General features: G+C 33.7%; 7 protein-coding genes across 9 annotated transcripts in view; 3 read left to right on the top strand and 4 right to left on the bottom strand.

Moving 5' to 3' along the window:
- LOC105367929 (uncharacterized) overlaps window positions 1–4,573 on the bottom strand; it is a 10,609-nt gene extending 6,036 nt beyond the window's left edge. Inside the window, 8 exon segments of the mRNA XM_011506791.1 lie at window positions 229–456; window positions 1,539–1,689; window positions 1,779–1,964; window positions 2,134–2,226; window positions 2,228–2,343; window positions 2,422–2,635; window positions 3,983–4,165; window positions 4,263–4,573. Of these exon segments, the coding sequence (XP_011505093.1) occupies window positions 229–456; window positions 1,539–1,689; window positions 1,779–1,964; window positions 2,134–2,226; window positions 2,228–2,343; window positions 2,422–2,635; window positions 3,983–4,165; window positions 4,263–4,403 (1,312 nt within the window). The 5' untranslated portion in view covers window positions 4,404–4,573.
- Window positions 4,574–5,614: 1,041 nt separating this feature from the next.
- On the bottom strand, window positions 5,615–6,974 carry LOC105367918 (uncharacterized). The gene is made up of 2 exons (XM_011506780.1): window positions 6,280–6,974; window positions 5,615–5,813 (listed from the first exon to the last, which is right to left on the bottom strand). Exons 1-2 carry the CDS (start codon window positions 6,688–6,690, stop codon window positions 5,640–5,642), a joined length of 585 nt encoding a protein of 194 aa, XP_011505082.1. The 5' UTR covers window positions 6,691–6,974; the 3' UTR covers window positions 5,615–5,639.
- A 2,149-nt stretch (window positions 6,975–9,123) lies between these two features.
- LOC105367909 (uncharacterized) lies at window positions 9,124–10,483 on the bottom strand. Its single transcript, XM_011506767.1, has 2 exons — window positions 9,789–10,483; window positions 9,124–9,322 (listed from the first exon to the last, which is right to left on the bottom strand). Exons 1-2 carry the CDS (start codon window positions 10,197–10,199, stop codon window positions 9,149–9,151), a joined length of 585 nt encoding a protein of 194 aa, XP_011505069.1. The 5' UTR covers window positions 10,200–10,483; the 3' UTR covers window positions 9,124–9,148.
- Window positions 10,484–13,732: 3,249 nt separating this feature from the next.
- Window positions 13,733–15,153, top strand: LOC105367903 (uncharacterized). The gene is made up of 3 exons (XM_011506755.1): window positions 13,733–13,960; window positions 14,659–14,716; window positions 14,936–15,153. The coding sequence occupies exons 1-3, from the start codon at window positions 13,868–13,870 to the stop codon at window positions 15,115–15,117; spliced, it is 333 nt and encodes a 110-aa protein (XP_011505057.1). The 5' UTR covers window positions 13,733–13,867; the 3' UTR covers window positions 15,118–15,153.
- A 2,879-nt stretch (window positions 15,154–18,032) lies between these two features.
- On the top strand, window positions 18,033–19,121 carry veli (L27 and PDZ_signaling domain-containing protein veli). The gene is made up of 5 exons (XM_011506744.1): window positions 18,033–18,194; window positions 18,269–18,310; window positions 18,388–18,500; window positions 18,561–18,806; window positions 18,879–19,121. The coding sequence occupies exons 1-5, from the start codon at window positions 18,158–18,160 to the stop codon at window positions 19,035–19,037; spliced, it is 597 nt and encodes a 198-aa protein (XP_011505046.1). The 5' UTR covers window positions 18,033–18,157; the 3' UTR covers window positions 19,038–19,121.
- A 1,020-nt stretch (window positions 19,122–20,141) lies between these two features.
- Tmx3 (Thioredoxin-related transmembrane protein 3) lies at window positions 20,142–22,736 on the top strand. 3 transcript variants are annotated; one of them, XM_011506724.1, is made up of 10 exons: window positions 20,142–20,310; window positions 20,608–20,656; window positions 20,736–20,775; window positions 20,848–21,011; window positions 21,125–21,308; window positions 21,406–21,550; window positions 21,625–21,865; window positions 21,933–22,125; window positions 22,193–22,385; window positions 22,469–22,736. In XM_011506724.1, the coding sequence occupies exons 1-10, from the start codon at window positions 20,247–20,249 to the stop codon at window positions 22,501–22,503; spliced, it is 1,308 nt and encodes a 435-aa protein (XP_011505026.1). In that variant the 5' UTR covers window positions 20,142–20,246; the 3' UTR covers window positions 22,504–22,736. The 3 variants fall into 3 exon arrangements, with proteins under 3 accessions (XP_011505026.1, XP_011505019.1, XP_011505033.1); XM_011506717.1 differs by lacking the exon at window positions 22,469–22,736 and having other exon boundaries at window positions 22,193–22,449; XM_011506731.1 differs by lacking the exon at window positions 22,469–22,736 and having other exon boundaries at window positions 22,183–22,331.
- A 22-nt stretch (window positions 22,737–22,758) lies between these two features.
- Window positions 22,759–24,734, bottom strand: PDCD-5 (programmed cell death 5). Its single transcript, XM_011506705.1, has 4 exons — window positions 24,524–24,734; window positions 23,649–23,754; window positions 23,417–23,583; window positions 22,759–22,890 (listed from the first exon to the last, which is right to left on the bottom strand). Exons 1-4 carry the CDS (start codon window positions 24,587–24,589, stop codon window positions 22,846–22,848), a joined length of 384 nt encoding a protein of 127 aa, XP_011505007.1. The 5' UTR covers window positions 24,590–24,734; the 3' UTR covers window positions 22,759–22,845.
- Between the last annotated feature and the right edge of the window lie 1,822 nt (window positions 24,735–26,556).

Below are 26,556 nucleotides of genomic sequence, written 5' to 3'. Positions count from 1 at the left end.
CCACTGATTCCCCCCGCGCCTCTCGCTCTTTCTTCTCGCCCCCATCGCCACTCGGCACCACGAGCGCACAAAAAGAGTGATAATTCTTAACGGGGGCTTGGAAGTTTCGTTTCTATGTTCACGTGGCCGCTAAAGCTTTCCCGATGAGGCAACCTGCCAACTCTCTGCGCCCGATGGATTTTCGGATTTTCGAGGGGACCGCGCGGCCATTAAAACTCGTGGACTCACCAGGGACAGGACTTTCGGCCGCTTGTTCCTTGAAATTCGGTGGCATTTGTGCGAACGACTTTGGCGCTCCCCGAGGCTCCGTCGCTTCGACCATTCCGGTTTCCTCCTGGGGATTATTTACGACGCCCATGTACAGGATAGTGCCGCTGATCTCGTCCTCGATGTAAAACAGAAACGGGTGATTTGCGTAGAAGGTTTCGCCGTTTATTTTGTTTCCAATTTCAATTTCTGCAAATTATTAAAATTCTGTTTGGTCGGGAATCATCATAATACCTCCTTAACATCATTCCGAGTGCTATTTTTGTGCTCAATGAGCCGCTACTTTGAGCAGTGATTTAAAACTAGATTAACGCTTAAAATATTCCATGCGATTATCCAACTCAATGGGGCTGTACAAGTTCACAGGAATACGTGAAAATATTCTCGTCAATTCCCTCAAGTATATCGTTCTTATTTTGCTCATTTTTGTTTTAATTTTCCGCTTTAAAGATGTAGGTCCAAGTCCTAACAAATCATCGTACATCCATAAATACACGCTTGTTCGTGGTTTTGCCGATAATCACTTAAATTGCTAATTTCAAATAATTTATGATGGAAGCTGACGCGTAGCATACAGAAAATACACACATCTATCTGTTCGAATCGATAAGCTCGGTAGCATCGATTTTTTAAATAGACCATGTCCTCAACCGTTTTATTCATTCGTTTGTGCACGTTTTCTTGTAAATTTCTTTTCACGATCGTTGTGGATTTTTGAAGCGATTAAATACAAAACTTTTACCATTTCCTTCAAAGATTTAGCGCGCAATGATAAAAATAGCAATCGTCTTAATTAAATGTAACAAGCGTGCGGTAGAGTAAATTTTGAAATAACGAAGGGAATTCGAGGACTTGTCGCTTAATTCCAATAATACTTAACAATACAGCAAAATAACATTCTGTGGTATTAATTTTCAAACGCTTGCAATATCATTGAATTATCTTTCTCTCTATTGTATTTTCCATTGTCTTTTTTTTATTGTCACTTTTCATTTTTTTTTTTTTTTTTTTTTTTTTTTTTAACAAAAAGTGAACAGTTTTTATATAAAATTATAAATTCCAGACCGAAAATCTAGAAGATCTCTATTTTATTGATGTTTTTTTTGTTTTTTATTTTTTGTTTTTTGTTTTTTGTTTTTTTTTTTTGTTTTTTTTTGTTTTGTTTTTGAGCATTATTTCTTCTTATTTTGCTTTGAGTTCGATTGAAAAGTAAGATTTTCAAAAGTAGAGGAAAAATGTTTAGAAGCTTCGAAACGCCACGAATAATCTACCTGTAGCGGTGTAGGCAGTTGTACCACGTTCGTTGACTTCGATTCCAGCTTTTTGTACGATATCGGTAACGACTAATCGCCTCGATGTGGATTTCGAATGAAGAATACCGATCAGTGTTGCCGTGTCCTCGAATATGTCACGGATGCCCAACTACAAGCATTTGTAAATGTGAATTATGCGTCTTTGATAGCAATTGTCTAGCGGTAATGAATTCATTGGCTGCTACAAAGTAAATATACCTGTCGAAGAGTGTTCTCCAGGTGGCTGGTGAAGTCGAATTTGAATTTCGGAATTAATATGTCTACCGGCACTTCTTGCATAATCCATGCATAACTATTGACCGAAGATGGTGTAATTCTCTGCAAGACATCATCCACTTGCCCCGGGAGTCGTGGCAGGATTATGTACATCGCATATTTATGACCCTTTGACAAATCGAATGATTATTTGGTAAATATATATTTTTGTTTTTATTATTATTTTAAATGGCGCTTTATTGTTGGTTGCTGGGATTAATAATTTGATAAGATATTTCTCAATGAATCGCCCAAGTGAAGTGTGCAATTGAAGGTAAGATTGGCCGGTAACACTTACCGCATAAGGTAGACGGAGAATTTTAGAATCTAATTCAGCGATGTAAGCAAAATAAAATCTGTGATTCGTTTGCATGAAGGGCGTTTGAAGAGCGGGACATTAAAAATGATCCAATTATCGTATTTTCAATGGAAAATGGTTGACGATGCCACGATCCTTGAAAATACAATGCACTTACTATGAACATTAAATTGTCGTCCAAAACAGCATCTGAAGGAAAAAATACGTAAATCGCAATTTATCGGCTTTGAGTATTTTGAAAAGTTCATCTCTCTTGTAGTACCTTACCATTACTAATCAGGCTACTAATATGTCCTTTAGTTACATTATTTACAAAATTGTTTATCATCTTCGCCGATAAAGGAGTGTCCGAGAAGTTTGTATTGATAATGTCGACATTATAGAATGACTTCACGATAGATGCATATCGCTGTCGCGCTAAAATACTTTTGTCCATATATATAGAAGTTCCAATATCGAGTTCGTATTCGGGGTTTCTCTCCTTAATTAATAGTTATAAACAAAAACAAAAGCAAAAAAATTTATTCATAAACAATTTTTAATATTAAATATAAATAAATGTACGTTTTATTGTTAAAACACTATTGATTCATAGGTGAGAACTGGAGAATGAAATTTATTTAATAATTTGTAATTATGGCTATTTATTCTCTTTATTTAATTAAATTTTTTTACAAACAATCAATAAGCATTTTCATTTGAGACGGCGTTAATAAAATTTGCACGATAAACAAGCTAATTTTCTTTCAAGTATTGAAATGAAATAATTACCAAAGTTTCCTTATCCGACGGCCAACGACAAACCTTAAAAAATGCTATTTCTATTTACGTCTATATACGTCTATTTCGCTACCGCGATATAAGGAATATTAATTATATCTTCGGCTTACTAATTTGCCGTACTACATTGATTGAATAAAAATTTTAAATACAAATGAAAAAATAAAAAAAAGCAAAGCAAAAAAAAAAAAAAAAAAAAAAAAAAAAATAAATAAATTTTTTTATAAATAACTATTTTTCGTTTAATTTAAATAAATCTTGCATAATTGCCTTAGTCGATGATTTTCTCTTTGAAATATTTAACATAATGACGTTTAATCAATCGATTAATCATCAAAGTGCATCGAAGATTATTGTCAATTATATGATAATTCATTTCAAAGAATTGCTATTCTATTCGTTACCATATATATGCGCGCCTATATATGTACGTTTGCGTGCCTGTTTGTGTGCGCGCGCTTACGCGCGCATCCGTGTTTGTGCATATACGTATGTCACACGACGGAGCAAATAGAAACGAACGCAAGCGTGTTTATTTTTCACTACTCGCTGATTCTACAAATTGTATGAATATTATAAAACAAAAAACAAAAACATAAAACAAAAACATAAATAAAAAATAAATTCTTTTCAACGACATTGGCCGATACTTTATTCACTTTTGTTGTCGAATGGCCGAGGGTCATCGGTATTGTAAGACAAAGCATACTATAGAAAGTGACACGAGACTTTTAATTTATTAACACAAGTGCATGCGCTGATTAATAGAGCCTTTCAGTGCCCTCGACGGTCTTTGATCAAAACCACAACGGCCATTCTTCAATAGTACTAGATTGTCCCGGAACTGCCACTTCCTACTTCCATAAGTCGGGCGGTATTTATCTTTCAAAGCTACTCGACTTCACTACTTAATGCATAAAAATAAAGTTGATGTCATTGATTGGAAAGGCTCGCTCAAACGTTTATACGCCCTCGAAGCCTTCAGTCGGATTATTATACAATCGTTTTGTGGAAAACGTTCAGACTCGCGACTTATCGTTTTAAGTACCTGAAGCGATAGCAATAGTTTGGAAAACTTATCGCGCGTTGGAAATCTGAGGGCTGGTAGATTCATTGCAGCTGCCAATTCCTTAGCCGTGGTGTCTTGGGCCCCCTCGTAAAGTAGAATTAGGCTCAGTTTCAAGGATATTGGCGATACGAGCACGTTGCCATGATGACTCTTTGCCACACTCTGCTCATACAGGATCATTCATAAAACCTTAAGCCTTATCTTAATTGCTAGTAAGCGACGAGTGAACGGGACATTTGCTAAAAGACGAGCAATTTACCTTCAAGAGCTTCCAATCGAAGTCATTGAACTTTTCGCCCTGATATGGAACAAAGTCGTCGATGTCATCGTGAGAGGTGCGATTAAACGTTATGTTAGCGAGGTAGGACGCCCCGGGGTAAACGATGACGACGATGACCATTGTTATTGTCAGGCTTATCCATTCTGCTTTTATAATCATACGTTTAAATGCGCGAGTCGTTAAATTTGTAAACATTATTTGTTGCCGGATAAAGGGCGCTGCGATTTAGCGTCGCGGTAACGTCTTGCGCATGTCGTCTGGACGATCGCTCAAACGCGCCAGATCAATCGCAAACGTTCGCGATTACTTTTTAAAGGGAAATATTCGCCAGGACGTTGTTGGATAACGACGTTAAAGGCAGAGGTTAACAAACGAGTTGAAAATTATGGCCGAGAGCGCTCCTGCCGTGCATCGACAATACCGAATAATAGGATTATTGGGCATTATGGGAGAATGTTCGTGGAGCGTATCGAGGATAACGGTCGATCGTACGAGGGCATCGTGTAATGCGTGAAGAGTGCGCGGCCGTGGCCTTGGCGAAGGAGCAGAAGAGTCGCCGGTGAAGAGGCGCCCGTTGAATTCAGCGGGAGTGGTTAAAGATCGGGTATCGTCCTCGGGACTTAGATTAGAGACTGACCTGGGTGTGCGCTCCTCGGGAGCGGCGACATAGCGAGGCGATGCGACGCGTTGGGCCGTGCGAGTTGAACAAAAGCTTGCGTTCAACCAGTGCCGGGAAGTCGTCACTGCCCCGCGGAGGAGTGCGGCAAGGTAGGTTAGGAGCGGGTTCATCGGGGGATCGGGACGATGGAGCGGCAGGTGAAGAAGAAGAAGAAGAAGTAGAAGGAGGAGGAGGAGGAGGAGGAGGAGGTGATGGCGGTGGATGAGGTGGAGAAGGAGACTCTATCTCCTCCTCCCCTTCCGCCGCTATCTCATCCCACTCCTGCTCTCGCTCCCACTCGCTCACTCCCTCACTCTATCTCACACAAACACACACACACTCTCCCTCCCCCCTCTCTCTCTCTCTCTCTCTCTCTCTCTCGCACGAGTGACAATGACTTAATTTTTGTTTTGCCTTTATTTTTCCTTCTTCCATTCTTCGTGGCTCGTTCTTTCTTTTTCGCTCGTAATCGATTACAATGGTGCGCGTGCCTTGGCGGCTTGAATCGGGAATCGCTAATCGATCGGCATGATAAAGCAAGGAGTTACCGTCGCTGCCAACGCCGCCGACGCCGACGCCGCCGCCGCCGCCGCCGCCGCCGCCGCACGCGCGATACAATAAATAGTGCTTATGATAATAATGAAACGTGTCGGCGGGAATGAATGACTTTTGCCGACGATTCGTTGTACTCGGCCCCCTCATGCCGATGACGTCGTCTCGTTCTCCGTGACGTTCGGCTCCGGTTGCTCCGCTTCATGGCGCGGAGCTATCGAGTACTTGTCCAGTGCGCTCTGCACGAATTTTGACACCATTTCCAAGTTGTTCGGGGTCATGTAGGTGCGGGTCAACTCCGACACTTGTTCCTTCAGCGACTGTAATCACGCAATTGGCGCTTGATAATTACTTTGGCCTGTTTCACTCGTAATCTTTCTTTACCAATATTCTTGGCAATTTAGGTGGGAATTTTTATGAGAACTCTACGACACGAACGTTGTCGTGAAACTTGTCAAAACGAACGCGAGAAAAGTTGACGTGCTCTGTTAAAACGCGATGTTAGGATAATTCTGATAGGCATTACGTAAATTATGGACACTATAAGGTAATTTACACGATAGACGAGCAAGCGAATATTCTTTACCAAGAGCTGAGCTAATTAGCAATTTAAACATAAAACAATTGTAATTCGATTAATTTTATTTTTCACGCGCTACGAGCGACTGCAGTTGCACGCGAATGCCTATAAATTCAAAGTAATTTACACGCTCGCGCTACAACGCATTAGCTAATGCGTAAATTGAGAAGTAAAGGCATTGGAGTAAGTAAGTCAGACGCACGAACCTGTCCCTTGAAGATCGATAGTGCAGGTCCAGCCACGGAGATGGTGCAGAGGGGGGTGAAGCTGCAAACAGCGGTGGTCGTCGCAACTCCCAAGAAGAGCGCCAGCAAAAGGTGGAGAATGACGCCGAGGGTTTTGGCGCCGTAGACGAGAAGGAAGCTCGAGACCGGTAAGAGGACGCTCTTGAGAATACCGAGTTTAGGGGAAGCGAGCCAGTTACCGATGGCGTGGCCCGTCTTCTGTTGATTCAGGAGGTAGCCCTCGTAGCCGCTCTGTACAGCGAAGCCATTGTTCGTGCTGACGACGGCCTTGGTAGCTGGGCTGGGCGACTCGTCGGGCTTATGAATAGCGATGCTGTGGGCCGTAGTCGCTAGGGCCAGCAGTAGGCCCAATAATACCGTCGTTGAGTACATGATCGGCTTGTCGTTCGGCTTGCTGTTCTGTGATTCGTGGTACGTCACCGTGGTAGACGACTTTTATACTTGATGCAGTGACTTAATTAAGTAACGACTTATCGGTGAGGCAGGCACCCTTAACGGTTCCCGAGAGATAACGCATTTCGGCACTGGATATTCCTTTAATTGCTCGTTAATATTGCCACGCGGAATGGTGAAAGCCGTGATTGTTGGTAAGGAAAATGATAGCCGGCCCAGGAATTCGTCTTTACGTTCTCACCCATTCAACCATAACACACGATGCGACACTTTCCACAAAACTACCCATTATGCGCATCGATATATTCTCGAGCAAGTAATTTAATTGCCATCAAAGACAATTCTTACGTAAATGCGCAAATATTTTTATTGTTATTCAAAGAATGAAAATGGTCGATAATTTGGTATCTTTATGATGCATTCGATGTCCAGATAAATTTCTACTCAACAATGCCATTAAGTTCTCGTAACTGGTATCACATAACTGTAAATTACTGATTTAATGAATGATAATTGTACAACATAACTATTATAATTAAGTAGTAATTTTTAGATCTTCATGAATAATAGATTATTTACCAATAGGCAAATGTTCTTCATCTTCTTCTGCTAATTTTTATATTTATAAGCAATTTTAAACAATGTAATTCTCGATAATTTATTCGCAATTTTCAAAATATTATTAGCGATAAAAAAAAAAAAAAAAAAAAAAAAAAAAAAAAAAATTGAAAGAGCAAATTTCCGGGAATTTGTATAGATTATTAAAAAGAGAAGCAATTGACGATATCAAATTAATAATAGAAATGACAATAAATAAGGAATTTATAATAATGATATGTAATGTATTACTAAGCTGATATTACTTATAAATAAATTGAGAAAAAAGAATATTTTTCTACAAATCTATCTTCTACAAATCATCATTTACATTCGTATAAAGTTCTATAATTATATTAAACTTTACAAAATAATTCATGTTAATGTGTGGCAAAAGAACAAAAGACATACACGTGATGAAAATTACACACTTGCCCTTGATATGAGAATAAAACTTTTTTAATGACATTTACAAATACTATTACAAAGGAATATTAAATTATATACTCGGTTTTTTTTTTTTTGTATTCCATGGCTGTGTCATTCATCTTTATTCATCATTAATTTTTGAGCATTGTAATAAAAATTTATAAAATACATGGTAAAATTGATAAAATATCTCAAGATAAGATATTAGGAATAGTTTTATTAGTTATCTTGGTCAAGGTAATAGCAGACAATTGTTTATTATTCTCACACTAATATTACGATATTGGTGATATAAATGCCAAAATGATATTGAAATACATAACAATGATAACATTAATTTTATCTGAAACTTTATATATTCGATTAAATATTTATGAATGTTTTATTAAAAATATATCATTCATTGATTCAACATTTTTGTCTTATATGTATTTCAAAATAGTTGCAATTACATTAATTTAAAGATAATTTTATTTAATTATTGTTACATTGATATATCCCCTATTAAATTAAAATACGGCAATACTATTAATTTCATACTGATTAGATAATTAAGTTATTACAATATTAATTGTTTATAAATTGAAAAATTATATTTATATATATATATATTTTTTTTTCTGCCTACGTTTTTAATAATATTTTAGGAATTATTTCATTTCTTGTAATTGAGTAGACATTACGTATTACGCTGAAAATATTAGTCAATAAGAACAATTTAATTTCTGTAAAGCTTCGTAATATTTATAAATTAATTTTTTAGTATGCTTTTAAGAGTGATTGTCATAATATAATTTTGTAATAAAAATGCATGAGAAAGTGTAAGTAGAATCATTAACGTATAAAGTGCAAGTATAATTGTACTATCTCAATGTGTATCGATAATATATATTGTTATAATATTATTATTCATTTTTTATTTAATTATCTTATTTTGCGTATCTATAGAATGATTTGATCATTTTCATATATTTTATGCAAAATCAGAAAATTATTTTTGTGTTTTGTAAATAAAAGAATTATGATATATATCTCACACAAACACACACACACTCTCCCTCCCCCCTCTCTCTCTCTCTCTCTCTCTCTCTCTCGCACGAGTGACAATGACTTAATTTTTGTTTTGCCTTTATTTTTCCTTCTTCCATTCTTCGTGGCTCGTTCTTTCTTTTTCGCTCGTAATCGATTACAATGGTGCGCGTGCCTTGGCGGCTTGAATCGGGAATCGCTAATCGATCGGCATGATAAAGCAAGGAGTTACCGTCGCTGCCAACGCCGCCGACGCCGCCGCCGCCGCCGCCGCCGCCGCCGCCGCCGCACGCGCGATACAATAAATAGTGCTTATGATAATAATGAAACGTGTCGGCGGGAATGAATGACTTTTGCCGACGATTCGTTGTACTCGGCCCCCTCATGCCGATGACGTCGTCTCGTTCTCCGTGACGTTCGGCTCCGGTTGCTCCGCTTCATGGCGCGGAGCTATCGAGTACTTGTCCAGTGCGCTCTGCACGAATTTTGACACCATTTCCAAGTTGTTCGGGGTCATGTAGGTGCGGGTCAACTCCGACACTTGTTCCTTCAGCGACTGTAATCACGCAATTGGCGCTTGATAATTACTTTGGCCTGTTTCACTCGTAATCTTTCTTTACCAATATTCTTGGCAATTTAGGTGGGAATTTTTATGAGAACTCTACGACACGAACGTTGTCGTGAAACTTGTCAAAACGAACGCGAGAAAAGTTGACGTGCTCTGTTAAAACGCGATGTTAGGATAATTCTGATAGGCATTACGTAAATTATGGACACTATAAGGTAATTTACACGATAGACGAGCAAGCGAATATTCTTTACCAAGAGCTGAGCTAATTAGCAATTTAAACATAAAACAATTGTAATTCGATTAATTTTATTTTTCACGCGCTACGAGCGACTGCAGTTGCACGCGAATGCCTATAAATTCAAAGTAATTTACACGCTCGCGCTACAACGCATTAGCTAATGCGTAAATTGAGAAGTAAAGGCATTGGAGTAAGTAAGTCAGACGCACGAACCTGTCCCTTGAAGATCGATAGTGCAGGTCCAGCCACGGAGATGGTGCAGAGGGGGGTGAAGCTGCAAACAGCGGTGGTCGTCGCAACTCCCAAGAAGAGCGCCAGCAAAAGGTGGAGAATGACGCCGAGGGTTTTGGCGCCGTAGACGAGAAGGAAGCTCGAGACCGGTAAGAGGACGCTCTTGAGAATACCGAGTTTAGGGGAAGCGAGCCAGTTACCGATGGCGTGGCCCGTCTTCTGTTGATTCAGGAGGTAGCCCTCGTAGCCGCTCTGTACAGCGAAGCCATTGTTCGTGCTGACGACGGCCTTGGTAGCTGGGCTGGGCGACTCGTCGGGCTTATGAATAGCGATGCTGTGGGCCGTAGTCGCTAGGGCCAGCAGTAGGCCCAATAATACCGTCGTTGAGTACATGATCGGCTTGTCGTTCGGCTTGCTGTTCTGTGATTCGTGGTACGTCACCGTGGTAGACGACTTTTATACTTGATGCAGTGACTTAATTAAGTAACGACTTATCGGTGAGGCAGGCACCCTTAACGGTTCCCGAGAGATAACGCATTTCGGCACTGGATATTCCTTTAATTGCTCGTTAATATTGCCACGCGGAATGGTGAAAGCCGTGATTGTTGGTAAGGAAAATGATAGCCGGCCCAGGAATTCGTCTTTACGTTCTCACCCATTCAACCATAACACACGATGCGACACTTTCCACAAAACTACCCATTATGCGCATCGATATATTCTCGAGCAAGTAATTTAATTGCCATCAAAGACAATTCTTACGTAAATGCGCAAATATTTTTATTGTTATTCAAAGAATGAAAATGGTCGATAATTTGGTATCTTTATGATGCATTCGATGTCCAGATAAATTTCTACTCAACAATGCCATTAAGTTCTCGTAACTGGTATCACATAACTGTAAATTACTGATTTAATGAATGATAATTGTACAACATAACTATTATAATTAAGTAGTAATTTTTAGATCTTCATGAATAATAGATTATTTACCAATAGGCAAATGTTCTTCATCTTCTTCTGCTAATTTTTATATTTATAAGCAATTTTAAACAATGTAATTCTCGATAATTTATTCGCAATTTTCAAAATATTATTAGCGATAAAAAAAAAAAAAAAAAAAAAAAAAAAAAAAAAAATTGAAAGAGCAAATTTCCGGGAATTTGTATAGATTATTAAAAAGAGAAGCAATTGACGATATCAAATTAATAATAGAAATGACAATAAATAAGGAATTTATAATAATGATATGTAATGTATTACTAAGCTGATATTACTTATAAATAAATTGAGAAAAAAGAATATTTTTCTACAAATCTATCTTCTACAAATCATCATTTACATTCGTATAAAGTTCTATAATTATATTAAACTTTACAAAATAATTCATGTTAATGTGTGGCAAAAGAACAAAAGACATACACGTGATGAAAATTACACACTTGCCCTTGATATGAGAATAAAACTTTTTTAATGACATTTACAAATACTATTACAAAGGAATATTAAATTATATACTCGGTTTTTTTTTTTTGTATTCCATGGCTGTGTCATTCATCTTTATTCATCATTAATTTTTGAGCATTGTAATAAAAATTTATAAAATACATGGTAAAATTGATAAAATATCTCAAGATAAGATATTAGGAATAGTTTTATTAGTTATCTTGGTCAAGGTAATAGCAGACAATTGTTTATTATTCTCACACTAATATTACGATATTGGTGATATAAATGCCAAAATGATATTGAAATACATAACAATGATAACATTAATTTTATCTGAAACTTTATATATTCGATTAAATATTTATGAATGTTTTATTAAAAATATATCATTCATTGATTCAACATTTTTGTCTTATATGTATTTCAAAATAGTTGCAATTACATTAATTTAAAGATAATTTTATTTAATTATTGTTACATTGATATATCCCCTATTAAATTAAAATACGGCAATACTATTAATTTCATACTGATTAGATAATTAAGTTATTACAATATTAATTGTTTATAAATTGAAAAATTATATTTATATATATATATATTTTTTTTTCTGCCTACGTTTTTAATAATATTTTAGGAATTATTTCATTTCTTGTAATTGAGTAGACATTACGTATTACGCTGAAAATATTAGTCAATAAGAACAATTTAATTTCTGTAAAGCTTCGTAATATTTATAAATTAATTTTTTAGTATGCTTTTAAGAGTGATTGTCATAATATAATTTTGTAATAAAAATGCATGAGAAAGTGTAAGTAGAATCATTAACGTATAAAGTGCAAGTATAATTGTACTATCTCAATGTGTATCGATAATATATATTGTTATAATATTATTATTCATTTTTTATTTAATTATCTTATTTTGCGTATCTATAGAATGATTTGATCATTTTCATATATTTTATGCAAAATCAGAAAATTATTTTTGTGTTTTGTAAATAAAAGAATTATGATATATATATATAAAGAAACTTTAAATTAAATCTAGGAATTATTTATACGAATTTTTGCACGGAAAATTGTTAATTGAATGAATGAATAGAAATGATGCAACTGAAAAGAAATGGAAATCATGAGCCGTAAAATTAAGAGTTGATTTTAGTAAATGACGAGCGCCAAGATTAATGAATAAGTAAGGATAAATTCATACATTTATTTTTATCAAATAATAAAATTATTTACTAATCTGCATTCTCGTCGTTAGATTAAAATGTAAAAAATGCATTACAATGTAAATGTATTCACTTGGTTAAGCATAACTGGGTCTAATAAAGTTAGCGCATAAATTCAAATGTTTTCATTTAGCGCTGCTGAATAAACATGGTTACCGAATGAATACGAAATTATCCATTCTCTATGCGTAAATCAACCGTACGATGAAAGGTGTTGCCTCTAAAGAGAATTTTAGAAAATCTAAATTATTTATCGAATATATTGCGCGAGAACACAATTGGTTCATTAAGCGGACAGTAATCATTATCGGTATTAGCATTTCTCGACCATTTAATCAATATGGCCAGTTAGAGAATATAGAATATAGACTATTACAGAAAATAGGGCCTAAAATAATGAAAAACCAACGCCATTTTATGTAAATACTGTAAATTCGTAAATTCCCCAGGCTCGAGACACACAGTAAAACGTCAATTACCTATACTGCATATTGCATTATCACTGCAATGTGTTATACGATAGTTATTCGTTTGGCCCGATGTAGTAACATTAATGCAGTAGTTGATCCAATTATGGAATATCTCGAAAACTAATGAGTAGCTATTAATAATTAATATACGTATAATTTGGCAGTATTTTTTAGTCTTACGAGTGACATCGTTAAGATATTATTATAAACTGTCGCTTAGAAACGGCCGATCTTTCCCAAGAAATTTACAGCTACATGGAGTAGTTGGTCACTCGATTATCATAATCACGAGATAACATATCTTAGCGCATCGTTCATTTTCATTTTCATAATGCATCATATTAAATTCCCGCAATTCCTCCGATTCCTCGATACCCGCGTTTCCCTGTCCCTCTAAATGCGGGCATTTCATTTCCGGATGTGGAGCCGCCCACTCCGCGCGACATTCAATATGTTTACGCAATATGTTTAGCTACGGACGCGCGCTACTCCTAACAGCCCCGAGCGCTAATTCAATAATTCGAGAAAGGCAATTAAGAGCGCGTTAAGCCGCGAGACTAATATTCTCCTTTTTATCTCGCCTTTTTATCCATTGAGATAGAGCTAGCGGCTACCATCCAGGCTCCGCTAGGCTCCCCCAGTCGCGGCTGAGCGTGAAAATGCGCCTTTCCACGAGTACGTAATAAACAGAAGGCGCACACGGCATATAATACGGCAGGGCTATATGCGTGTGGCCTCGAGCATTGCCTACTACTAAGAGAGGCGAAACGAGGTTGAGAGCCAACTAGTTTAGTTGCGGTGCGAGTGGACACTCGGAGCCCGGGCGTTTTGAGTAGTCGCAGACGCCGCGCCGAGTCGCACGTATCGTCCAGCCATTTTCGACGATCCTTCGCCAGCCGGGAGTCGCTATGAAGCTCGTCCTCGGACTCCTCGCCTTTGGGTTTCTCGTCAGCGCCGAAGCCGCGCCCGACAAGCCCATCTGTCTCAAGACCAATATTGACGTAAATAATAGTCGGGTGATGGTCGGATGGGCGTGCACGCAGAAAGGAAAGAAAAAGCGCGCGGACGAGGAAGATAACGAGGCGCACTTTCTATAGTGAGTCGGCGACCGCGCACTTACGATTATTATGGCTTTTGCGCGGTAGTGTCCCGCGTTACGCACACGTCGTTGCTCCCACGGCGCTCCTTCGATTTCCCGAAAGCTCCCGTTAGCCGTTTAGGCGTTAGTTGCTCCATCGATACGTGATATATCTCGGGTAATTACGTAATATTTTACACCGAGAGAGAGAGAGAGAGAGAGGGGGGGGGGGAGCATGACAGAGAGACAAAGAGGGCACGTACTCTGACACTTGTGAACAATAACGACCACTTTACTTTCTATGAAAAAAAAAAAGTGAAAAAAGTTATCCGTATTTTGCATTGATGGAACGATTATTAGTAAGATTTTTCATATTATTGAAATATGATGATTGGATGATCGATTGATTATAAGCTACTGATATACTGATATACATATACATATACATATACATATACATACATACATACATATATATATATATATATATATATATATATATATCGTTCAGCGTAGAGCCAATAAAATTCTAACAAAAATTTCACACTTTTTTATCTGCGTGTACGACTCATGCATACGCTAAATTTTTCACGATACTCATACATTAACTTTGTTTAATAGTGCATTTATAGCACGGAATGTTGTTCCGGATGCTGTTTAGAGAACAAATGCGTCGAATGTAAGTAAATTAAAAGCATTACATTATCCTATTCTCATGCTAATCGTCTTGATTCATTTGCTTCAACACCTTATGTTAACATCAGCCCCTTAAGCCTAAACTCCTTTAAAAAGTCTGCATAAATGATATTATATACATGATATTTGAAGGATCGCGGGGATTGAGATGGAATTTGCCTTCGATCGACAATCAATATTCAATTATGCTGTTTCCGTTTAGATGCCGATTCATGCCAGAGTGATTTAGCCAAACTCGGAGCAGGAAAGGGTGGACCTTGTGCAAATCTTGATCCTCCATGTAAAGCATCTCATACTTGCGTCCTACAGCAGCCGCAATGCGTTCGTGCTCCTTGTAAACCGGTGCCGACTTGCGTACCTCCCGATTATCACGATTATGATTAGAAGACTTTGTCATTATGATTCGTATGATAAATCAACGACTACTTATGCTACCGTACCGTAGATACTTGCTTCCAGATCAGATTTTCGCGCAGAAAGTCAAATTTTGCTTTTTCCATCACATGTATTTTATCTATTTTTTTTTTTTTTTTTTTTTTTTTATCGCAAGTCGTTAGTATGTAAAAGTTAACTTTCAAAATCCATTTCATAAGTTTGTCGCTAATGCTTATCTATTTGATTAATCATGGCGACCATGACTGTTGCCTTGATTGTCGATAATCGTATTCAGTCTTTATCGATTATTTGGCAATTATAATAATGAGAATTTGTCGGAAAACTTTTCATCCAAGTCCGCTTATTTGTATGAAATTTATCGAAGCACGTTGTTCTTTCCAACATTAACACGATATTTCACAAATAAGTTGTATTTTAATTATATTCTGCGTTATAAGAAAATATTCATTATAATAAGTCTATATTTACATAATATTACATGACATGAAAATTTACATAAAAATACTATATTTATGCACAAATTTTTGTTACTTTATACATTAATGTTATTAATCGCATAATTTGTACCGTTAAAAGAGTAATTGTATCATTTATATATTATATTTTATAACTTTTGCAGTAATCAATAAAGAAAATAAATAAAAATCTATATTTGTTGTTTTATTTCATTAATTCACTGTAACATCCATCCTCAAATATATATTAAAATTCTCATCAATTATTCAGCCGAAGACTGAAAATTTCACACTAATATTGCAATTGCTAATTATGAATTGGCAATTATGAATCAGATTAAATATATACATTTATACATTGTAATAATATTTTTGATTAATAATTACAAAAATAATCGGAATTAAATAACTACCGATTATTAGATAGCGGCTTTTTAATATTCAGTACTTTAGAACTACTAGCCATTGTCTTGAAAACTTATAGAATAAGTAAGTTCTTATGTTTTATAAATTCGCAAATAGCATTCTATGCGAAACACTTTCGTTTTGCTAAGCAGATAAATTAAGAAATGTTAGCATATTATTACGTAGTATTGATGATTCTCTAGTCATTTTCTTAAATTATATTCGTCAAATATTTTTAATTATTTCAAGAAGATTTTCTTTTAACTTTTAAAATAAAATGTCCGTTATTTAGTTAATAAATCTTGTTTCACGTCGACATATATAAATATATTTATATTAATTAATTACGCTATTTAATATTTATTCATCCCATGGGGTCAAGTAAAAAGTATGCGTTTGAGGTACACTCGAATAAGTGCTTTGAAAATATCTTTTTAAATTTGAAGCTTTTAAAATAATCGCGGACATCGACGATTATTCTAAATTCTTTAAAATCGCAACAAAAGTTAAAAAAAAGAAAAGAGTTTGTTACGAATGATGCTATTCTTCTTCTTCTTCTTCTTCTTATTATTATTATTATTGTTGTCGTTGTCGTTGTCGTTGTCGTTGTCGTTGTCGTTGTCGTTGTCGTTGTCGTTGTCGTTGTCGTTGTCGTTGTCGTTGTCGTTGTCGTTGTCGTTGTCGTTGTCGTTGTCGTTGTCGTTGTCGTTGTCGTTGTCGTTGTCGTTGTCGTTGTCGTTGTCGTTGTCGTTGTCGTTGTCGTTGTCGTTGTCGTTGTCGTTGTCGTTGTCGTTGTCGTTGTCGTTGTCGTTGTCGTTGTCGTTGTCGTTGTCGTTGTCGTTGTCGTTGTCGTTGTCGTTGTCGTTGTCGTTGTCGTTGTCGTTGTCGTTGTCGTTGTCGTTGTCGTTGTCGTTGTCGTTGTCGTTGTCGTTGTCGTTGTCGTTGTCGTTGTCGTTGTCGTTGTCGTTGTCGTTGTCGTTGTCGTTGTCGTTGTCGTTGTCGTTGTCGTTGTCGTTGTCGTTGTCGTTGTCGTTGTCGTTGTCGTTGTCGTTGTCGTTGTCGTTGTCGTTGTCGTTGTCGTTGTCGTTGTCGTTGTCGTTGTCGTTGTCGTTGTCGTTGTCGTTGTCGTTGTCGTTGTCGTTGTCGTTGTCGTTGTCGTTGTCGTTGTCGTTGTCGTTGTCGTTGTCGTTGTCGTTGTCGTTGTCGTTGTCGTTGTCGTTGTCGTTGTCGTTGTCGTTGTCGTTGTCGTTGTCGTTGTCGTTGTCGTTGTCGTTGTCGTTGTCGTTGTCGTTGTCGTTGTCGTTGTCGTTGTCGTTGTCGTTGTCGTTGTCGTTGTCGTTGTCGTTGTCGTTGTCGTTGTCGTTGTCGTTGTCGTTGTCGTTGTCGTTGTCGTTGTCGTTGTCGTTGTCGTTGTCGTTGTCGTTGTCGTTGTCGTTGTCGTTGTCGTTGTCGTTGTTGTTATTATCATCATTATTATTATTATTGTTGTTGTTGTTATCATTATAATTATCATTGTCATTGTTATTAATATTAATATTGAGTGCACAATTAATCGCCGATTGTTTAAAAGATATTAAATATACTCATTTTTCAAAGAGGAACGTATCGGTCAAATCCAACATTTATCCTTATCTATTAATATTTATTTTTCATAAATACATAATTATAACTACGACTATGCAGCGCCATCTGAATGTGATTGTCACAATCACTCGACGTATACCCACATATGCACACATTGGATATCATAGCTGCCGTAGGCCAGGGTTAAGTTCTGTTTGGCCACCTACGTGTATATATCTATATCTATATATATATATATATATATATATATATGCCATGCGGGCGTGTGTGTGCACATGACTACCATTGATCAAAATACTGTGAACTGATTTCATTTTGTTATAAATACACCTACATTAGAAAGTCTCATCTAAACTCATAAACTTTTTAAACTGTAAATATATAAATTTACACAGTTTGTGCCAAGTTTTTTCTTAATATAATCCAATTCTATTCAAAAGAATTCAGTTTTTAAAATTTTTTAAAAAGAATTTTAAGCTTATGTATTATTTAACCTCTATGAGTTATAATTAAATTGCAATGCCAGATCAAATTGCGTTCGATTGTTAAGTTTAAATTTTAACAATCAAGAAATTCGTAAAAGCATGGCAGTTGTAGGAGAGACTCTGAATCTTGAAAGAGGTAGATTATATGATAATTTTCTGTGATAGTTAACTTCTTAAGAGTTTTCAAATTTCATATTCTTTTAATTATAGATATTAAGCGCTCGATTGAATTATTGGATAAATTGCAGAAGAGTAAGTTTTGTACTTTTGAGTTTGTTTTACACTATAGACCGAATTTTAGCCGATAACTATTTTCTTTGGCCTTAAAGGTGGAGAGATACCAGTTACAAAATTAGCTGCTTTACAAAAAGTCTTACAGAGTGATTTTTTAAATGCAGTACGAGAAGTGTACGAGCATATTTATGATACTGTAGATATTCAAGTGAGTTTTCTTTATATCCTTGTGTTATAATCCAGTTAATATGTATTTGACTTTATTAAGGGATCGCAAGATATAAGAGCATCGGCTACCGCTAAAGCAACCGTTGCTGCTTTCGCCGCTAGCGAAGGGCATGCGCATCCTAGAGTCGTGGAATTACCTAAAACGGACGAAGGGCTTGGATTTAACGTTATGGGAGGCAAAGAACAAAATTCACCCATATATATATCAAGAATTATACCGGGTGGAGTAGCGGATAGACATGGTGGTTTGAAACGCGGTGATCAATTATTGTCCGTTAACGGTGTTGTATGTCATATTTAGAATCAAGTCTTATTAATGTCTATATATTTTCTTCTAACGATTAAACGTTATTTTTAGTGCGTGGAAGGGGAGAATCATGAAAAAGCTGTCGAGCTGTTGAAACAAGCTCAAAATTCAGTTAAGCTGGTTGTTCGTTATACACCAAGAGTCTTAGAAGAAATGGAATTACGTTTCGACAAACAAAGAGCTGCACGTAGGCGTCAACATGTCCAATAAAAAATATTACTTCGTAACATTATTCACAGTAATATTGATTAATGTGATTCCAAATTTATAACCCTTAAAATATATAATCATCCGTAAAATATCCATCGATGCGAATAGATCTAGTGCATTAGATCTATAAAATTAAAACGATTTATCTTATCATAAAATTTAAATTAATTAAACGAATTAATTAAAATCCTTATTATGCTTTTTGATAATTGGCAAAAGTAATTCTTTGAAAACTCTAATAAAACACTTGACAATTGATGACTCCTATTTGTAAGGATTTATGTTGTATAATTGTCATATACATAACCATAACTAATTTGTCTGTTAAATCATGAATTATTTGTTTGTAAATTACATTTTCTATTATAAAGAAACAATGCTTATTAAATATATAATTTCTATTGAAAATGTCACTTTTTAAATATGTTTACGTGAATTTTAAAAAATTTTAAAAATTTCGTTTTATTCTTATTGTTATATTTTATTCATTTATAGTGTGCAATTTAAAAATATGTATCGAATAAATTCTGTATTAATATATTAGAATTAAGTTATAAATAAAAAAAAGTGTAAAATCAATTTTATTAAGTATATTGCCCTCTATAAAATATAAAATTTAAAGTACAAATTAAATTGTAAATCATTTCTAAACTTAAAAATAATTTTACGAATGAATATTAATATTACAAATGAAAATGCTTACAGAAACAATTGGTGAAATTAGCGAAACTATTTATTTAATGTAATATGAAATTTTGCATTAATTTGATATTATTTTATAAGTATTCTATTTACATATCCTTATTAATACATTCTATAATAAATTATTCAAAAACCGCAACAATTTTACGAGACATTTATAGGAACGTAGAAGAATGCGTAACGAATGCATTTACCAACCAACATTGGCACAAATTCTCTCTCGCACACAAATGCAAATGCTACAATAGGTACAATGTAAATGAGATATTGTATGCGTTTGGGGGAAATATACCTCTTGTTTGTACATAGAATGTTTGTTCGTGACATGTATGTTTTTTTTGAACGCGATAAATTAGTTTAACATATACAACAATATACTCTTTATACAAATATTAAAAAAAAATACCATATAATATGGATGTAATAAGAAATTGGAGATTAAGAAGAATTTGCTTTTCACGATATTAAATCATAGAAGTTTGATCATATTGTTCCCACTTTCTATGCATGTGTATATATGGCTGTACAATGGTTTCGTTAGCCAGAATTCTGCTTTTTGCTACATATTGTGGTAAGTGTAATTTTTCGAAGGTAAATAATGTTTATCTACTTGCAATAATTCAATATTTCACTTTATAACCTGAAAATAAAGACTCGATCGATAATCCGTTTTCTCATGTTCTGTTCCATTAAGTAACAATGCATGCGAATAATTATGACAACTTAAATGCTAAAACAAAAAATGATCTTATTAAATTTGATATCGATCTGTTTATTAATTTTATTTATTGAACGTATTGAAATTTGAGCAAAATTTTTTTCTAATATCTATCAGATTATATTAAATTTCTTTACATTATTATTTTAGTTATCGTTAATAGCACAGCAGCATCGCGGGTTTTAGAACTTAGCGACAGGTAAATTAGATTCTTATTAGTTTTTATTCTATTATTATGTTTTATAATATTGTGAATTAATGATCATAATCATTTATAGATTTTTAGATATTCACAAAGAAGGACAATGGCTTATTATGGTAAGAATTAATTTTAATGGAAATAGAGGTAAGTTCGAGCAACTGTATAGTTTATTAAACATATTTTTATAGATGTATGCACCATGGTGTGCACACTGCAAAAGGTTAGAGCCAATTTGGGCGCACGTTGCTCAGTACCTCCATGCAACATCTATTAGAGTTGGAAGAATCGATTGCACTCGCTTTACAAGTGTTGCCCATTCTTTCAAAATAAAAGGATATCCAACAATTTTATTGTAAATATGACTTTTACATATATATATATATATAAGCTTTATTTGATGTTATACGTTTTATAGTACATTGCTTCTTTTCTATAATGTATTCTTTGTATCTATTTTTAATGCAGCTTGAGTGGGAATCATCACTTTGTTTATAATGGCGATCGTACGAGAGATGAAATTGTTAAATTTGCAATGAGATTAAGTGGACCACCGGTACAAGAAATAACCAAAAGCACAAGCTTTAACACTTTGAAAAAAGATAAGGACTTGTATTTTTTATATGTTGGTGAAAAATCTGGAATGTTATGGGTAAGAGGTATTATAAAATAGAAAGAATTAATAGTTTTAAATCTTGACATTATTATGCCTATGCTTATATGTGTATTTTTATGATATATTTTCACAGGATGTGTATCATAATATTGCAGCGACATTCCAGCCTCATGCATTTTTTTATCAGTCACATCCTGTTGTTGTTGACAAACATGCTCCAATTGAAAAGACCCCTACACTTTTAGTGTATAAAGAAAATGTACACTATAATTTTACAGGTAATGCACATTATTATAGGATTTAAATTATTCCGCTTCGAATGAAACAAAAAATCTTTTAATCACAATTTCAGATTATAAAATTACCGATAGGAAAAAATTAAACGATACTTTATACAAATGGGTTAATGCCGAACGCTTTTCAACATTTCCAAAAGTTACACGCGGAAACATTAATCAATTATTTATGACAAATAAAAATCTAGTCTTAGCAGTATTGGAGGAAAATCAGTTGGAAGAAGTTCCACCAAATATGCTAGAATTCAAAGATATGGTGGAATCTGTGATCAAAATGAAGCGGCAAAAATATCACGAGTATATACGAATGCTTTTAACGAGTATGTCATTATAATTACTTGATAATTATTTTTATTTCTATTAGTGATTTTCAGTTTGGTTGGATAGCCAATCCCGATCTAGTCAATAGTATAGCAATGATGGTTGTACCGCTTCCAAGTTTAATTGTAATAAATTCAACGACGAATCATCATTATATTCCAGAGGACGAACCCGAAAAGTTAACTCCTCACGTGATTGAATTGTTCCTAGAACAAATTCAGCATGAAAGTGTTCCGGTAATTTAATTTGTAATTTAAATTTAAAAGTTGAAAAGCGTCATTTATTAATTGTGGACATGTTTAGAAATATGGTGGAAACAGCATAATAGTAAGAATATACAGATCATGGTTTGAAGTTCGCTTTGCTCTTGCATCAATGTGGCAAGGCAATCCCATTTTAACTTTAGTTTTATTTGGTCTGCCAGCCGGATTCTTATCTCTTATTTGTTATAATATCTGGTGTCCAGATATATTTGACGCAGATGAGGAAGAAGAAGGTAAATATAAACAATTCATTTTCAAATATAACATCACTTAAAAAATGAAACTCATTTTATTAAAATTTTCGTTTACTTTTTAGAATATGCAGGATCAAGTCATATAAAAAAAGATTAGACACTGCTTGCCAAGAATTAAAAATTGAAAATTACGAACTGACAATTATAATAGTTATATATTTAATAATTCCAGTAAATTATGAGAACAAGTTTTTGTTACTATATTATACGGAGAAGTTTGTGAAGCGATGTGAAATAGTGCTATATCGTGTATTTTGAAAACGCACTTATTAATAATAAATAAAATAGTTAATTAGATTTTAATAATTTTATCCAAAAATCATATATTGTATTTTTAATTAGAACTATTTCTGAGCAGTTGCATTATAAAATGAAAGCGTTTTTAATTATAATTAATTAGATATTAATTAGAATAAGTGAATTGATTTTACTCCACTAATTACAAATCATCATCTATGTCCAAAGCAGCTCTGCGCCTGTCAAACTGAAATAATTATTGTGTTAGGTGTAATAGATAATTATATTGATACATTCGGTATAAGAATCAAACATAATATTGTTACGACTTTTTTCAATAATACTACAAGTTAAATTAAGGTATTACGCTAAAGGCATCGATCAAATTATTAAAATTTACAGGGAATATTACTTTTTTTTTCATCAAAATTTAATAGATAACTTTCGACAATACTGCGTTAAATAATTATATAAATATATTTATAAACGAATTAGAATTTTTTTTTCAATTGATTTATCAAGTCTAGAATGCGTAATATATGCCTGATTAAAAACTGTTTCAATGCTAAGAAATATCTTTAATAATTACATTTCAGATGAATAAAAAATTCTTGAATTTTTTATTAATAAATGAGATTCATTTTATATAAGATTTTATTAAAAATTCATAATACTTAAAAAAATATAACTTATCATAGAAAAGTTAATTAAGATTTTAATTATTTAAATTTTTCGAAACAATAACTTTTTAAATAACGTAACATTTTTCTTACTTTGACAGATACACTCTTTTTACTTGTTTGTTTATTTATACTCTCTAAAATATTAATTAGCTCTTTTTCTCCAAGTCGGCCCATAAGCTGTCCCTTTTGTGCCATTGAGACAATCATATTTTCAACCATTTTTCCTTTTTCAGGTTTTCCCAAACTAAGAGTACTTACTGGAAAAGAAAAAAATCATTAAATTAATGAATAAAAATTTCAAATAATACAAAAGCTTTCTTACATCTTGCTCTAGCTGACTGATCAAGTACTTGACTTAATATGGCATTTCGCATATCTTCATGTTGTTGCTTTTCTTTTAATACCTCTTGATTATTAGCATTGTTCCCCTATGAAAGGCAAAGAAGTACTATAAGTAATAATTGTCACTGACATATGGAAAATAAATTGTGATATTTTAGAAGACAAAATTAAGCAAGGAAAATTTTGATTTATTTTTTGATTAAATTTTTATAACAAAAACTTGAAGGTCTAAGTAAACATTTAAATATCAAAGTAATTACTGCGCATGTACTCTTATACATTGTAACTCTTATGAATAATATTTAATGATTTAATAATTGTCGATTTAACATCAATATAAATGAAAAATTTTATATAAAAATTAATTCTATAAAATATATGTACAATATAAAATTGTCAAAATTGAGAGAGATTGTGTATCTTTGTAAATTCATTGTATTGATTATTTATTAAAAATACATATCTACAATGTGCATATATATCGGATCCTATCGCAATTTATTAAAATTTATAAATTTTCGGCAGAAATAATATATATTTATATTGCACGATATACATATAACGAATGATTTTCAATTTGATTTTTTTTTTTTGTAACATTAAATGTTAATAATATAGTAAATATTAATAAATAAAATCCAAATACCAATTATAAATGAATTATAACTTTTGTGAAGGAATATAATTTTAAGCTCTCTAACCTGAAAAACTCAATAAAACTAACTGTATATGACACTTTAGCAACTAAAGTCGAATATTAGTTTATGAATAGTTTTAATAATACACAAGGCAAATGTATTTATTCATTTTTTTTTTTTTTTGCTTAAGAATAGTAAATGGAATTATTCTTCATACTCTGTTCTGAGCCTGCAATTGTGCTAATCGTTGGTTACGAATTTCTTCTAAATCTAAATCAGCCATTGTTGATAATAATTATCACAGCTTATAAATAATAATTGAAATTTTTAATAATTGCTTATGATCTCGTTTTATGGTATATATTCCTTGAAAGACAATCGACACACACAAATTAATTAATAAAAATATTTAGGTGCAATACGCATCGACGGAAAGAAGGTTGACGTACTTAGAATATATAGTTATTGTAGATTATTTGTGCCATTGGTTGTAGACTTCGATAGAAACGCGAGGCGAGCGGAGATCACATAATTATATAAAATAATATTGACATGTTAAATTCATGTTAAGTGAAACCATTTTTATTTTAACACATAAAAGGTGGAGGCAGTGACGTAAGAATATTAATTGGTTGTGATTTTTAATAAAACATTTTTTACGTGACGCAATTTAAAAGAGAAATGTATTTTTAATAAGTACAATATCATAACATTTTTTTTTTGCTTATTATTTATAATGATACTTGGCTTACCGTTGTTGCAAATTATTCCATTTACAGTAAAAATTGCAGAAATTGCAAAATACATCGAATGAATTAAAAACATATTTATTACCATTTCTCTCTTTCATTTTCTCGTTCATCTGCTTTGTTTATTAGTGTCATAACTTTCACATGCACCCACACCTATACATCCAAACAAATATATATATATATATATATATTTATTTATATTTTTTTTTTTTTTTTTTTTCTTAAATAAAATAGAGTTAATAATATAACTTGTCAACGACTTGCTACAGGCGTTATTTAATATTTAATACTGGCATTAACTGTCAAAGGCTAAACACGAGACTTTAAAAATTGTAAACTTTAAAAATAATAACAATATTTGGGAACGTAAAAGGATGAAAGCTGAAATTTCTTTGATAAACTCGTCGATTTTCGATGTTCAAAACACTTGATTATTTGTGTTAAAATTCTTCTCATGCACCACAGAAAATTGTACGTGTCAGAGCGACAGGTAGATTATAAATCACTATAAATTCTTAGTCAGAGAATGAAACGATATGAAATAATAATTGAATGGATCAAGTCTCCAAATTGTTACTTAATAATTAAATTATTTTCAATATTAAGACGATGTGTGCTTTCGTATCGTAAAATGCGTAAGAATATTCAAAAATTAAATTCCCATTAAAATATTGGAATATATTTTTGCTTGAATGATCTTTTGGCATAAAATGACAATCACGACGTATAAAATTATAGTCTAATGAAATAATAATATTTTAAAGATATTTTACCAGACGATTATCGTCTCATTTTTACGATTTATCTTTAAATGAAAATCAATCGAAGAATTGATTATTTTTACATGGTACAAGTAGGTTTAGTATTGCCTGTACATAAGCCATGCGTACGGCATACGCACGCACACGGGCCCGCGTCTGCATGGTGTGGCGCTCATGCACGTGCGCACGTTGGTGTGTTTATGCTTTGGTGGTGTGCGCACGCGCGCGCGCTTATGCATGTAGTTGAACATAGGAAAGGATAGGTACATAAGGCACTGTGTACGGTTCGGTTGATCGTTGAATACATTTAGCAGAATTTAGATAAAGGTTTTGCGATTTTAATAGTATAATGGTGCGCGCGGCATTATAATATAGAGAATATAAATTTTGGAAGTAGAAGTTATGCTGTTCCTAGCAATTTGCTTGATAAAATCGTGTCTTATTATATGAGCATTTATTAATTATTTTGATAACGTTATTAAACGATAAGGTATTACGTACTACATATTGGCATACTGACGTAGGAGATTGAAAAACATTGCTGGACAATCTGTTAGCTCGATGAATAACTTTCTTCTTCTTAGATTTTGTATATGCTTAAAGCTTCTGTTACGACAATTGTTTTGACATTTTATTTAAATTAAAAAAATTTCATGCTCCACTTAAGTGAAGCCAAAATAAAAAATGTATTTTATCATTCTTTGTACTTAACAGACATAATTTATAAATAATGAGGT

This window comes from Ceratosolen solmsi, unplaced genomic scaffold (assembly GCF_000503995.2).
Source record: "Ceratosolen solmsi marchali unplaced genomic scaffold, CerSol_1.0 scaffold10, whole genome shotgun sequence".
NCBI classification, from domain to species: Eukaryota; Metazoa; Arthropoda; class Insecta; order Hymenoptera; family Agaonidae; genus Ceratosolen; species Ceratosolen solmsi.
The sequence above is the reverse complement of the archived record's forward strand: the minus strand, read 5'-3'. Positions and strand labels throughout refer to the sequence as shown.

What these genes read in the sequence shown, in the direction of transcription:
- LOC105367918 (XM_011506780.1), bottom strand. Translation starts at nt 6,690, where the DNA reads ATGTACTCAACGACGGTATTATTGGGCCTACTGCTGGCCCTAGCGACT. An exon ending in TATCGATCTTCAAGGGACAG is followed by an intron (nt 5,814 to 6,279) that starts GTTCGTGCGTCT and finishes GCGTGATTACAG; the next exon opens with TCGCTGAAGGAACAAGTGTC.
- LOC105367909 (XM_011506767.1), bottom strand. Translation starts at nt 10,199, where the DNA reads ATGTACTCAACGACGGTATTATTGGGCCTACTGCTGGCCCTAGCGACT. An exon ending in TATCGATCTTCAAGGGACAG is followed by an intron (nt 9,323 to 9,788) that starts GTTCGTGCGTCT and finishes GCGTGATTACAG; the next exon opens with TCGCTGAAGGAACAAGTGTC.
- LOC105367903 (XM_011506755.1), top strand. Translation starts at nt 13,868, where the DNA reads ATGAAGCTCGTCCTCGGACTCCTCGCCTTTGGGTTTCTCGTCAGCGCC. An exon ending in GTCTCAAGACCAATATTGAC is followed by an intron (nt 13,961 to 14,658) that starts GTAAATAATAGT and finishes TTTGTTTAATAG; the next exon opens with TGCATTTATAGCACGGAATG. An exon ending in AGAGAACAAATGCGTCGAAT is followed by an intron (nt 14,717 to 14,935) that starts GTAAGTAAATTA and finishes GTTTCCGTTTAG; the next exon opens with ATGCCGATTCATGCCAGAGT.
- veli (XM_011506744.1), top strand. Translation starts at nt 18,158, where the DNA reads ATGGCAGTTGTAGGAGAGACTCTGAATCTTGAAAGAG. An exon ending in GACTCTGAATCTTGAAAGAG is followed by an intron (nt 18,195 to 18,268) that starts GTAGATTATATG and finishes TTTTAATTATAG; the next exon opens with ATATTAAGCGCTCGATTGAA. An exon ending in ATGATACTGTAGATATTCAA is followed by an intron (nt 18,501 to 18,560) that starts GTGAGTTTTCTT and finishes GACTTTATTAAG; the next exon opens with GGATCGCAAGATATAAGAGC.
- Tmx3 (XM_011506717.1), top strand. Translation starts at nt 20,247, where the DNA reads ATGTGTATATATGGCTGTACAATGGTTTCGTTAGCCAGAATTCTGCTT. An exon ending in AAGGACAATGGCTTATTATG is followed by an intron (nt 20,776 to 20,847) that starts GTAAGAATTAAT and finishes ATATTTTTATAG; the next exon opens with ATGTATGCACCATGGTGTGC. An exon ending in TTCAGCATGAAAGTGTTCCG is followed by an intron (nt 22,126 to 22,192) that starts GTAATTTAATTT and finishes GGACATGTTTAG; the next exon opens with AAATATGGTGGAAACAGCAT.
- PDCD-5 (XM_011506705.1), bottom strand. Translation starts at nt 24,589, where the DNA reads ATGGCTGATTTAGATTTAGAAGAAATTCGTAACCAACGATTAGCACAA. An exon ending in AATTGCAGGCTCAGAACAGA is followed by an intron (nt 23,755 to 24,523) that starts GTATGAAGAATA and finishes TGCCTTTCATAG; the next exon opens with GGGAACAATGCTAATAATCA. An exon ending in TCAGTCAGCTAGAGCAAGAT is followed by an intron (nt 23,584 to 23,648) that starts GTAAGAAAGCTT and finishes TTTCTTTTCCAG; the next exon opens with TAAGTACTCTTAGTTTGGGA.